General features: G+C 49.2%; 1 protein-coding gene across 2 annotated transcripts in view; it reads right to left on the bottom strand.

Annotated features, from left to right (window-relative positions):
* DYSF (dysferlin) overlaps window positions 1–12458 on the bottom strand; it is a 283259-nt gene that overhangs the window by 197889 nt on the left and 72912 nt on the right. For both annotated transcript variants that reach the window (XM_075261820.1, XM_075261819.1), the window contains exons 9-16: window positions 8667–8717; window positions 8243–8273; window positions 7511–7626; window positions 7181–7307; window positions 5827–5930; window positions 2772–2840; window positions 2454–2497; window positions 1082–1164 (exon numbers count right to left, since the gene is read on the bottom strand). In XM_075261820.1, coding sequence (XP_075117921.1) covers window positions 1082–1164; window positions 2454–2497; window positions 2772–2840; window positions 5827–5930; window positions 7181–7307; window positions 7511–7626; window positions 8243–8273; window positions 8667–8717 — 625 coding nt within the window. The remainder of the gene's footprint in view (window positions 1–1081; window positions 1165–2453; window positions 2498–2771; window positions 2841–5826; window positions 5931–7180; window positions 7308–7510; window positions 7627–8242; window positions 8274–8666; window positions 8718–12458) is intronic.

Consider the following 12458-nt stretch of genomic DNA (forward strand, 5'->3'; position numbering starts at 1 on the left):
GGGGGTCTCCACATCTCATAATCCCTACATGTTAGAAAGATCGCTTGCCAATAAAGAAATCACAAAATCAGTCAGAGAAACCGTCTGTAAGTGTTCCACTTCTCTGCGGTGCCTCTACAGGAGAAACATGGTATTACACAATGTCCATCCACATGAATGGGCTGTGTGTGTGTAATACAGGCCAGGACGGGTCCTCCAGAGGGAGAGACTCTCTTTGTAAGCACTCTCCACTCTGGCCATGATGATGATGATGATGATGATGACCCCTCCTCTATGGGGGTCTCATGTAATGCCCGACAGCCCATAATGCCCCCCTACTCCTCTTATCTGACTGGACCTCCTACACAGATACAGTCAGTAAGAAGGTGTCCTCATGATTGTTTCCATCAGCCTCCACCTACTATCTTATTTCTTTGCTCTGTTTTCTTACAAATTATCTCCCTTCCAGGACAATTACAATGGTGTCATTAGCGCCACCTACTGGAGGTGGCATTAAGCAGAAAATTACAGGTAATTTGCATTGCCTATAGGGAATGTGTCACCAAAAGGGATTTTTTTTTAATTTTTTTTTTTTTTTTTTTTTTTTTTTTTTAATGTCATTTTTTTAAAGTCCTAAATCCTGCAATTTTCACTCTGGCCACTAAGCCTAATATTAGACTGACATTTTCCCGGTTCTGTTTTGCTCTTCTTCGCAGTAGTCACCTCATTTCCATCTCAGATAGACAGAAAATAACACCACTGACCCATCCTGACATCCGCTGATGTCACATCTTATCTCCTCCCCATGTCCATAGACCTCAATGAGTCGGCTCCGGACTATTGCTGCCTACGGCCATGAGACTGCTGTAAAGCAGATCACTAAATGCTGTCAACAGAGCAGAGGACAATCTCAGACAAGATGACTCCCCTCCCTTTAATAAATGATCTCTCCCGTTAAATGACACATTCCCTTTAAGGAGAACCAGTACTGCAACCCCAAGACCAAAAACCTCCATGCACTGAGTATATCGTGCAGTTAGATACCAGTGGGCACCATCACCAACCGAAAGACACCGCAAGAGGAAGAAGAGACGGCACTTACCTTCTAACTCCCCTCCAGGGGCCGAGATTTTGGACATGCTCAGGTAAGTGGAACCGATGATGTCATTGTGAGTGAGGCGGTCCCTACAAGATGAAGCGGGAGAGATAAAGAATACATTGAAACATTGTATCATTTATACCCCTAGAAGTTCTGGGGAAGGGGCAAGTACAGGGGAAATAGCATCAGGATAGGGTGGGCTAGCACTAGATGATGGAGTGATTCAACCTCTGGAGAAGTCAACCCTGCCCTCCTTCAGAGGTCGAAACCCAACCGCCATATCCTAGTGCTATAGAAATGCTGCTCTGGATGTAGTCAGGGGGTCAGGGGGACTCTGAAATTTTCACAAGTGTCTCCCCCAACCCCGTGCTCCCCTATACCACTATGAAGTCCTCTATAACCTCACACAGGATGGTTTGGGATCTATAGGCTCGATCTAAATCCATTTTTACAACTATGGCTCCCCCTTGTGGCTGCTGAGGAAACAACACCCACCAGTCCCGAAGTGGCGAGCCTGACAAAGTACTTAGCGGCCATTGTTGGCACTTTCTGCCTCAGTTCACATCATCAACGGCCCCGAAATCCAGGGCCGAGTTAAGTTTTACAAGGCGAGAGGCTTCTTGGCCGCCAGGAGACAGTTCACACCTGAATCATTGGCTTTTACCTCCTGTAAATTACCAACCAATAATAGACTCTAATGAGGGCAAAAACATCGCCGGACCCGGGACGTATAAAACAAAAGCCCAGATATTTCTGGAGATTTATGGGCTGTCTATCCCGAGACCTCCGACGCTAAATTTGGAAACACAATCTTATGCTCTAAAAATAAACAGGGGTCTCTTTTCTCTCCGACGAGAGTGGTCTCGCACGTTGCGTGCAGCTGGCGTGTGCTCCGTGCACCGCTCTTAGACACATCACAGGCAAGTAAATCACCGCTGGAGGTGTGAGGTGTGGGGCTGGAATAATGGGGCGCAGACCCCCCCCCCCCCAAATACGCCAGCAGGGGGAGCCGCATGAATCACACCGTGCTGGAAATATAACCAAAGTGCGCGGTCTCATATCATACTGTGTGTGGTCTCCGGGCTGATGGAGTGCGAGAATATGGAGTATATGTAACAGATGTAGCAGAGCTGGAATTGTCATCCAAATGCTGTAGGTCCTATAGACGATCCATCCTAATGTCTAAGCACATTGTGTCAAGTGACAAACTCAGCTCTGCTACATATAACAAACCCATGGCATAACTATAGGAAGAGTATATACACTTGGGCCCTGATGTCTGCCTATGCCCTATGAGCTCAGTTCTGCTACATATGACAAACTCAGCCAGACGTCATCCAGCGGGGCCCGGGTCCTATGCACTGCAGTCACTCACCAGTCCGTGAGTCGGATCCTCATCTTCTCACACATAGACGGGAACTAGGAAGGAAATATCACACGGTGACAATCTGCCGCACAGAGGGAGTAACAGAGATATGGGGAGAGTGTTCACAAACAAGGGCAAGGAACAGCGGGGGCGTTACCAGAGCTGGATCTGATAACTCCGCCCCTGAGGTTCAGCAGATCCATAATCTGCTGCTTTATCGTTTTATTACTGCCTGTTATGTCAGCCATCTTGATCTATATAGTAGTATATAGTGTAGTATAGCTGGGGTCTGGGGCACGTGCAGTATACAGTATATTGGTTACTCACCCTGATGGGTAAGGTGATGCTTTGGTTCCACTGGGGGTTAGCGTTCTTTTCCAAAATCTTGCTGTAAGTCTACAATGTAAAAAATAATAAAATATATGAGATGTCCCGACCCTGAAGACAATATACCCCGCAGAGTATACGGCTGCTGCCTCCTCTAGTCTGTGCACTCAATGTATCACAAAGATTGTTTAAACGGTCACCCAGCTTTCTCAGACCCCTGAAAGACAAGTCTGCCATGTTACTTATATATTTAATGTTCCAGTCCTACCTAGACAGTAATAATGGTGCCACCCAGCTTTCCTGGAAACAGATACGAGTGAAAGACATATTTACAAAGGGTCAGGACTTCATTTTCACAACCTGCGGTGAATATGACATGAGGAGCATGTGCGGATACATGTGCGGATACACTGCAGATACATGAGCGGATACATGAGCCGATACACTGCAGATATATGAGCGGATACATGTGCGGATACACTGTAGATACATGATTGGATACACTGCAGATACATGAGCGGATACACTGTGGATACATGTGCGGATACATGAGCAGATACACTGTAGATACATGATTGAATACACTGCGGATACACTGTGGATACTTGAATGGATACATTGTGGAGACGTGAGCATATACTGTGGATACATGATCAGATACACTGGATACATGATTAAATACGCTGTGGATACATGAGCGGATTCACTGTGGATATATCACTTTATATTCTAATGATACATTACAACATGTATTTTATATTAAAGGGGTTGTCCAGTTTCAGACAAATATTGTAAGACACTGCTGCAGTAACACTTCTCACCAGCAGGTGGCACAGATGTATCTCTGTAGCTGCAGCCTCAGTATATACTGTAGATCGGTATATACTCTCCTGTATATCACTCAGTAGTCAGGACGGTGATTTCACAAATGTCCTCCTGAAGATCTGACTTCAATAGATAGGAATCATATATCAGAATAGAGAATAGGCCAGAAAGAGGATTTAAAGGGATTGTCCATTCAGACCAACATTGTGCCTATGAGCTCAGCTCTGCTACATCTCCCCAGGCTGCTATACTATATCTCCCAGCATATCCCCGTACGCTATGACTATACGACCACCATATACAATGTCCCACAGGCCGTCCCCTTATAATACGCTCTGCAGAGTCTGCGGGAAGAGCAGAATGAACGACAGCGAGAAAACTGTGAGGAATCCCTTTAAATCCTGTGTATAGCTTCTGATCTACGTCTCATAGCACGAGGTCAGATCTGCAGAAGCCGCCACTGCTGAGTGATATACAAGAGAGTATATACAGATCTACACTCACCGGCCACTTTATTAGGTACACCTGTCCAACTGCTCGTTAACACTTAATTTCTAATCAGCCAATCACATGGCGGCAACTCAGTGCATTTAGGCATGTAGACATGGTCAAGACAATCTCCTGCAGTTCAAACCGAGCATCAGTATGGGGAAGAAAGGTGATTTGAGTGCCTTTGAACGTGGCATGGTTGTTGGTGCCAGAAGGGCTGGTCTGAGTATTTCAGAAACTGCTGATCTACTGGGATTTTCACGCACAACCATCTCTAGGGTTTACAGAGAATGGTCCGAAAAAGAAAAAACATCCAGTGAGCGGCAGTTCTGTGGGGGGCGGAAATGCGTTGTTGATGCCAGAGGTCAGAGGAGAATGGCCAGACTGGTTCGAGCTGATAGAAAGGCAACAGTGACTCAAATAGCCACCCGTTACAACCAAGGTAGCCAGAAGAACATCTCTGAACGCCGCACAGTACGTCCAACTTTGAGGCTACAGATGGGCTACAGCAGCAGAAGACCACACCGGGTGCCACTCCTTTCAGCTAAGAACAGGAAACTGAGGCTACAATTTGCACAAGCTCATCGAAATTGGACAATTGAAGAGTGGAAAAACGTTGCCTGGTCTGATGAGTCTCGATTTCTGCTGCGACATTCGGATGGTGGGGTCAGAATTTGGCGTCAACAACATGAAAGCATGGATCCATCCTGCCTTGTATCGGTAACGGTTCAGGCTGGTGGTGGTGGTGTCATGGTGTGGGGAATATTTTCTTGGCACTCTTTGGGCCCCTTGGTACCAATTGAGCATCGTTGCAACGCCAAAGCCTACCTGAGTATTGTTGCTGACCATGTCCATCCCTTTATGACCACAATGTACCCAACATCTGATGGCTACTTTCAGCAGGATAATGCAATGCCATGTCATAAAGCTGGAATCATCTCAGACTGGTTTCTTGAACATGACAATGAGGTCACTGTACTCCAATGGCCTCCACAGTCACCAGATCTCAATCCAATAGAGGAGCATCTTTGGGATGTGGTGGAACGGGAGATTCGCATCATGGATGTGCAGCCGACAAATCTGCGGCAACTGTGTGATGCCATCATGTCAATATGGACCAAAATCTCTGAGGAGTGCTTCCAGCACCTTGTTGTATCTATGCCACGAAGAATTGAGGCAGTTCTGAAGGCAAAAGGGGGTCCAACCAGTTACTAGCATGGTGTACCTAATAAAGTGGCCGGTGAGTGTATATACTCAGGCTATAGCTATACAGGTACAGCATCGCCACCTGCTGGTAAGAAGTGTTACTGCAGCCGTGTAATCTCTGATGTATACAGGTAGTAGGTGCAGAACACGTGACACGGGGCAGCCATCACTACCGGGCCCTGGACTCCGAGGGGGCCCGACAGGTCTCTCTGCCACATAAAGTATACCACGATTATAAATGGGGGCCCCGATTACAGATTCTGTTCTGGGAACTTCAGGCTCTAACACCTTCCAGAGGTAGCAGGGGTTAATGATGACAAGATGGCGGGAATGTATTTTTCCGATTTAGGCCTTTGTTATGTTATATTGATGACCGGTGGTCTGCCCTCTGAAATCCCCTGATATTGAGGGGTCACAGCGCTGGTTTAGGCTTCATCTCCTTCCAATCTTTCCCTGTACATCGGCACCCCCGACCCCCTCTGGCTGTGCAGGGTACTGCGCCCGCTCCTGACACATATACAGCCCAGGCACTTACCGTTTTCCCAGCAAAGCTGATCTCTACAAACGGATCCACCAGATTTTTCTTGTTGCTGTCGATCCCGAAGATTTGCTTGACATTGTCTAGGACGGCGTCATCCACTGACGGGTAAAGGAGAGAACGGTGTGAGCCATATACTGTAAGGCTGGGGGGACATGTGCGACAATGTTACGTACATAGGATGGTATAATGGGTATATAGTGGGGATAGAATAGGTATATATCAGAAATATAATGGGGATATAGTGGGTATATAATGGGTATATAATGGATCTATAGTGGGTATATAGTGGATATATAATGGGTATATAATGGCTATATAATGTGTATATAGTGTGTATATAATGGGTATATAATGGGTATATAGTGGGTATATAGTGGGTATATAATGTGTATATAGTGCGTATATAATGGGTTTATATTGGGAATACAATGGGTATATAGCGGGTATATTGTGTGTATATAATGGGTATATAATGGTTATATAATGTGTATATAGTGGGTATATAATGTGTATATAATGGATATATAGTGGGTATATAATGGATCTATAGTGGATATATCATGGGTATATAGTGACTATATGGTGGATATATAATGTGTATATAATGGATATATAATGTGTATATAGTGGGTATATAGTGACTATATGGTGGATATATAGTGGGTATATAATGTGTATATAATGTGTATATAGCGGGTATATACTCGGTGGTCTAGGTCACCTAATTTACTATAAATAAGTACAATATGTGCGCCGAGCCCTCCGTGATATAACCGTATAGGGGTCAGACCTTCTGATACAGATCTGTAAGTCGTCTCCTACAGAGTAACAAAGGATGAACTGTCTCCCTGCAGCTACCACTGGGGGGCGCTCACTCCAAAACCGTTCAATATAAGTATTAGAAATCTAGACCTCCCCCTAGTGGTGACTCCAGATAGACTGACATTATTTTACTCTAAGGGGCAGTTCACACGGAGTAAACTGGCGCGCAATCTGGCACGTATATGCTTGCCAGAGTTTGTGCGCTCAAACGAGATCCCATTGATTTCAATGGGGATTATGATCGTATAACGCGCGTTATTTGTGGCCGCAAAATTACGGGTGCAAAGTTACGCGCCGTATACGATAGTAACCCCCATTGAAATCAGTGGGATCTTTTTTGAGCGTGCAAACTCTGACAAGCGTATACGTGCCAGATTGCGCGCCAGTTTACTCTGTGTGAACTGCCCCTTAAGGTGATTTCTACCCAGCACCAATAGTGCCCCCTGGCAGCCATGTCGTAGGGGCGGCCAAACCTAGTAATTTAGGGGCCCTCTTATACAGTTTCAGGTCTGTACATGTGACTTACTCTGCGGCAGATCCTCTGCGCGGTAGACTCGGAGCGTCAGGTGAGCCCCACGCAGCGCCACCCCGGCAGGACGCAGCAGGTTCCCCTCTATATCCTCCTTGTCCTCTATAGATTCCTTCTTCTCCACCTATAGATAAAGACCAAGCCATGTAGGACATGCGGGAAATACAATGTAAAGGAGGACTCCGATGTTCCGCCTGTCAGTGGGGGCCACAACTGGCGCCGAAACCAAGGTACAAACAATAAGCCATGTGGGCAAGGACATTTGGTGCCAATGGGCAGCGGGCGATGGGGTGTCTTTCCATGGCCGCACCGATCGCTGTCACTCACCGGACACTCATCCCCGGGGCCCAGGGTGAACAGGCTGACCTTCAAATAGCCCTTGGCCCCTGCTGAGAAGTCCTCGGGGTCCGAGAGCAGCAGCCATTTTCTCTGGAAGGCGTGTTCTGCAAAAGAGGGGGGGGATACAGGTCACCGGAAAGACTACTTACCCCAACACAATATTATGGGCCCATTTTACCCCCACATACATTAATGGTGACTCCCCCACCCCGTGTGTCTGCTTGCTCCCTGCCCCATTACAAACCAATGGCTGTCTCATCTGCATTGTGTCCCCCCCATAGGGCCCCCACTAGTGCTCCCCATCCTGACTCCTACCTGGGGTCAATATTCTCAGGACCCAGACAGAGGAGTCTGATCATATCACAGTGATGTCCGCCGATATGCCCTTCAGTCTGGGAAAGCTGGGTGACAACTCTGATGGCCAAATATTCGCCTCCAAATGTTGTCAAATAAAGTTTGTACATGTGAATAGTGCAATGTCATTTCCTAACACTAGAGGGCGCTGCGCTCTCAGTCATGTCCTGATAATATGGACCTCACATCGGCCATGTAGTCACCATGGGGGGGGTCCACACGCTGAAGATGGCGCCAACCCCACCCTCAGCCCCGTCTCATATCAGCGCCCTGAAACCTGCATAGGCGATACATGAGCGTCCCCAGAGAATTGCACTGATGGCGGATTACTCTGTCTATAATGGCGCCATCTCGTACATCACTTACTTGGTTCTCCGTAGATCATACCAACATCCATCTATAGGGGAGGAAGCAGAATATTATATAATATCAGGGACATGATGGGGGTTATAGTCCATATCAGCGACTGGGAACATTTATATGACATGTAAGGTCTGAATTGTGTCCTAAACTGGATGGTATAAGTGAAAGCCCCGCCCCCATAGTAATCCATTCTATTATATGCACTGATACATTGTAACAAACTATCAGAGGATGAGATACATTTGTGCTGCTGTGTTCTAGAGAGATTCATTACAAATGTTCCAAGGCCTTATACTCTAGTCACATCTAAAGCCAGCCGAATTGTGAGCGCAGCTCTGGAGGTGTACAAGGCTTTATGTTACTCCTCATCATACGTAGAGATGGAGCCTGAGAAGTGACACTAGAAGACGACTTGTGAGGAACTTACCCGAAATTCTCCAATCACAGAATCAGTTCTGAGGGAGCGGGAGTCTAAGACCTGCAAGGAAGAGGACAAAGAAGATAAGGAGACTGAGGGGGGCGCTAGTGATACACACAGCTATACAAGGCTGCTATAGGACACCATCCGAGTATATCACATATGGGAGACGTCCCCTCTACTCAGCTAACAATACTACAAGTCTGAGATGTGTATAATGAGGTTCTGCAGCAGTTGAGGTGTATGATGAGGTTCTGCAGTAGCTGAGGTGTATATGATGAGGTTCTGCAGCAGCTGGGGCAGGGCCGCCATCAGGAATTTTGGGGCCCCATACAGCCTAAGTGTCTGCCCCCCCCCCCCCCCGCTACCTTATTTTGCGACATACCCATTCTGTATTACATTTCCCTTTATTTAGCAGCATTACAAGGCTTAATCAGATTCTATTTGCAGGTATAATCTGCTCCGTGTGACCGCGCCTATAGAGAGCCAACACCATCTATAAGAGCCCTCCTAATAAATCCTCAGGGCTTATTCACATTGCGTTTTTGGCCTCCCTTGCCGGGATACGTTGGTAACCAGTCAGAATCAGCTGTCAACTTATCCCTGCACAAAGAACTGGCCAATAAAAAAAGGGGGGCCTGCAGTTCTCCGTGCAGGGATAAGTGGGGAGCTGATTGTGACTGGTTACCAACGTATCCCGGCAAGGGAGGCCAAAAACACAATGTGAACACTCCTTTAAAGTGAAAGTCCCACCCCCAAACAGGCTGCTATGCTAGTAACATAGCAGCCTACATCATTATTATTCTCCAGCTAAAAACTTATATATTATATATTATTGCCCCAGCTCCCTCTCCGCAGTGCCGCACACCCGATGTCCCAACAATCCCCCTTCCCCCCCGTCCACCTTCTAACATCTTTCCATTGCCCCCTGTACCCATACCTCCCAACTTTTGAAGAACCAAAAGAGGGACAAAATGTACGCCGTGGGAAATTTAGCCCCACCCACTGTTATGTTGACTCCGCCCACTCATTAATTTTCCATTTGCCCGCACACTGTATAATCCTCCTACAGTCACCCGTAAATTATATGTCCCCCCTCCATCTCTCCCCCAGCTTCATATACACCCTTCATCTGCCCCCAGATTCATGTCCCCTCCATTTCTGCCCACAGATTCATGTCCTCTCATCTCTGCCCCCAGATTCATGTCCCTCCATCTCTGCCCCCAGATTCATGTCCCTCCATCTCTGCCCCCAGGTTCATGTCCCCCCATCTCTGCCCCCAGATTAATGTCCCCTCCATCTCTGCCCCCAGATTCATGTCCCCCCATCTCTGCCCCCAGATTAATGTCCCCTCCATCTCTGCCCCCAGATTCATGTCCCCCCATCTCTGCCCCCAGATTCATGTCCCTCCATCTCTGCCCCCAGGTTCATGTCCCCCCATCTCTGCCCCCAGATTAATGTCCCCTCCATCTCTGCCCCCAGTTTCATGTCCCCCCATCTCTGCCCCCAGATTCATGTCCCCACATCTCTGCCCCCAGATTCATGTCCCTCCATCTCTGCCCCCAGATTCATGTCCCTCCATCTCTGCCCCCAGATTCATGTCCCCTCCATCTCTGCCCCCAGATTCATGTCCCCCCATCTCTGCCCCCAGATTAATGTCCCCTCCATCTCTGCCCCCAGTTTCATGTCCCCCCATCTCTGCCCCCAGATTCATGTCCCCACATCTCTGCCCCCAGATTCATGTCCCTCCATCTCTGCCCCCAGATTCATGTCCCTCCATCTCTGCCCCCAGATTCATGTCCCCTCCATCTCTGCCCCCAGATTCATGTCCCCCCATCTCTGCCCACAGATTAATGTCCCCTCCATCTCTGCCCCCAAATTCATGTCCCCTCCATCTCTGCCCCAGATTCATGTCCCTCCATCTCTGCCCCCAGATTCATGTCCCTCCATCTCTGCCCCCAGATTCATGTCCCCTCCATCTCTGCCCCCAGATTCATGTCCCCCCATCTCTGCCCACAGATTAATGTCCCCTCCATCTCTGCCCCCAAATTCATGTCCCCTCCATCTCTGCCCCCAGATTCATGTCCCCTCCATCTCTGCCCCCAGATTCATGTCCCCTCCATCTCTGCCCCCAGATTCATGTCCCCCCATCTCTGCCCACAGATTAATGTCCCCTCCATCTCTGCCCCCAAATTCATGTCCCCTCCATCTCTGCCCCAGATTCATGTCCCCCATCTCTGCCCCCAGATTCATGTCCTCTCCATCTCTGCCCCCAGATTCATGTCCCTCCATCTCTGCCCCCAGATTCATGTCCCCTCCATCTCTGCCCCCAGATTCATGTCCCCCCATCTCTGCCCACAGATTAATGTCCCCTCCATCTCTGCCCCCAAATTCATGTCCCCTCCATCTCTGCCCCCAGATTCATGTCCCCTTCATCTCTGCCCCCAGATTCATGTCCCCTCCATCTCTGCCCCCAGATTCATGTCCCCTCCATCTCTGCCCCCAGATTCACGTCCCCTCCATCTCTGCCCCCAGATTCATGTCCCCCCATCTCTGCCCCCAGATTCATGTCCCCCATCTCTGCCCCCAGATTCATGTCCCCTCCATCTCTGCCTCCAGATTCATGTCCCCTCCATCTCTGCCCCCAGATTCATGTCCCCTCCATCTCTGCCCCCAGATTCATGTCCCCCCATCTCTGCCCCCAGATTCATGTCCCCCATCTCTGCCCCCAGATTCATGTCCCCTCCATCTCTGCCCCCAGATTCATGTCCCCCCATCTCTGCCCCCAGATTCATGTCCCCTCCATCTCTGCCCCCAGATTCATGTCCCCCCATCTCTGCCCACAGATTAATGTCCCCTCCATCTCTGCCCCCAAATTCATGTCCCCTCCATCTCTGCCCCCAGATTCATGTCCCCTCCATCTCTGCCCCCAGATTCATGTCCCCTCCATCTCTGCCCCCAGATTCATGTCCCCCCATCTCTGCCCCCAGATTCATGTCCCCTCCATCTCTGCCCCCAGATTCATGTCCCTCCATCTCTGCTCCCAGTGTCATGCCGTCCTCTCCTTCATCTGCCCCCAGTTTCACGTTCCACATTACACTTACCTTCTCCTTCATTCCCTCGCTGCTCTCTGCGCGCCTCTCTCTCTTACTGGCGCACAGTTGTAGACGCGATGTGACGTCATCACATCGCATCTACACTGCCGGGTAGCCGGCAGCAGCGGCGAAGTGAGGAGCTGACACAGGTCAGCTCCTCGCTTCAGCGGCTGAAGCGAGCTGACCTGTGTCAGCTCCTCGCTTCGCCGCTGCCGCCTCTCTTGCTGACGCTGACACATATGCGGCTGAAGCGAGGAGCTGACCTGTGTCAGCTCCTCGCTTCACCGCTGCCGCCTCTCTCGCTGACACATATGCGGCTGAGCCGGGTTCCGGCTCAGCCGCATATGTGTCACCGAGAGAGGCGGCAGCGGAGAAGCGAGGGGCTGACCTGTGTCAGCTCCTTGCTTCAGCCGCGTACGTGTTCAACTCAGATCTGCGTCCTCTGGACGCAGATCTGAGTTGAAACAGGACACACAATGACTGCTGCCGGCGTCAGGGGGCCCGGGCCCCCCCATCATTTTTAAATTTGGCTGGGCCCCTGACGCCAGTAGCAGTAGTACTGGCCTATCGGCGGCCCTGAGCTGGGGTATATATGATGAGGTTCTGCAGCAGCAGAGGTGTATATGATGAGGTTCTGCAGCAGCAGAGGTGTATATGATGAGGTTCTGCAGCAGCTGGGGTATATATGATGAGGTTCTGCAGTAGC

This window comes from Leptodactylus fuscus, chromosome 1 (assembly GCF_031893055.1).
Source record: "Leptodactylus fuscus isolate aLepFus1 chromosome 1, aLepFus1.hap2, whole genome shotgun sequence".
Taxonomy (NCBI): Eukaryota; Metazoa; Chordata; class Amphibia; order Anura; family Leptodactylidae; genus Leptodactylus; species Leptodactylus fuscus.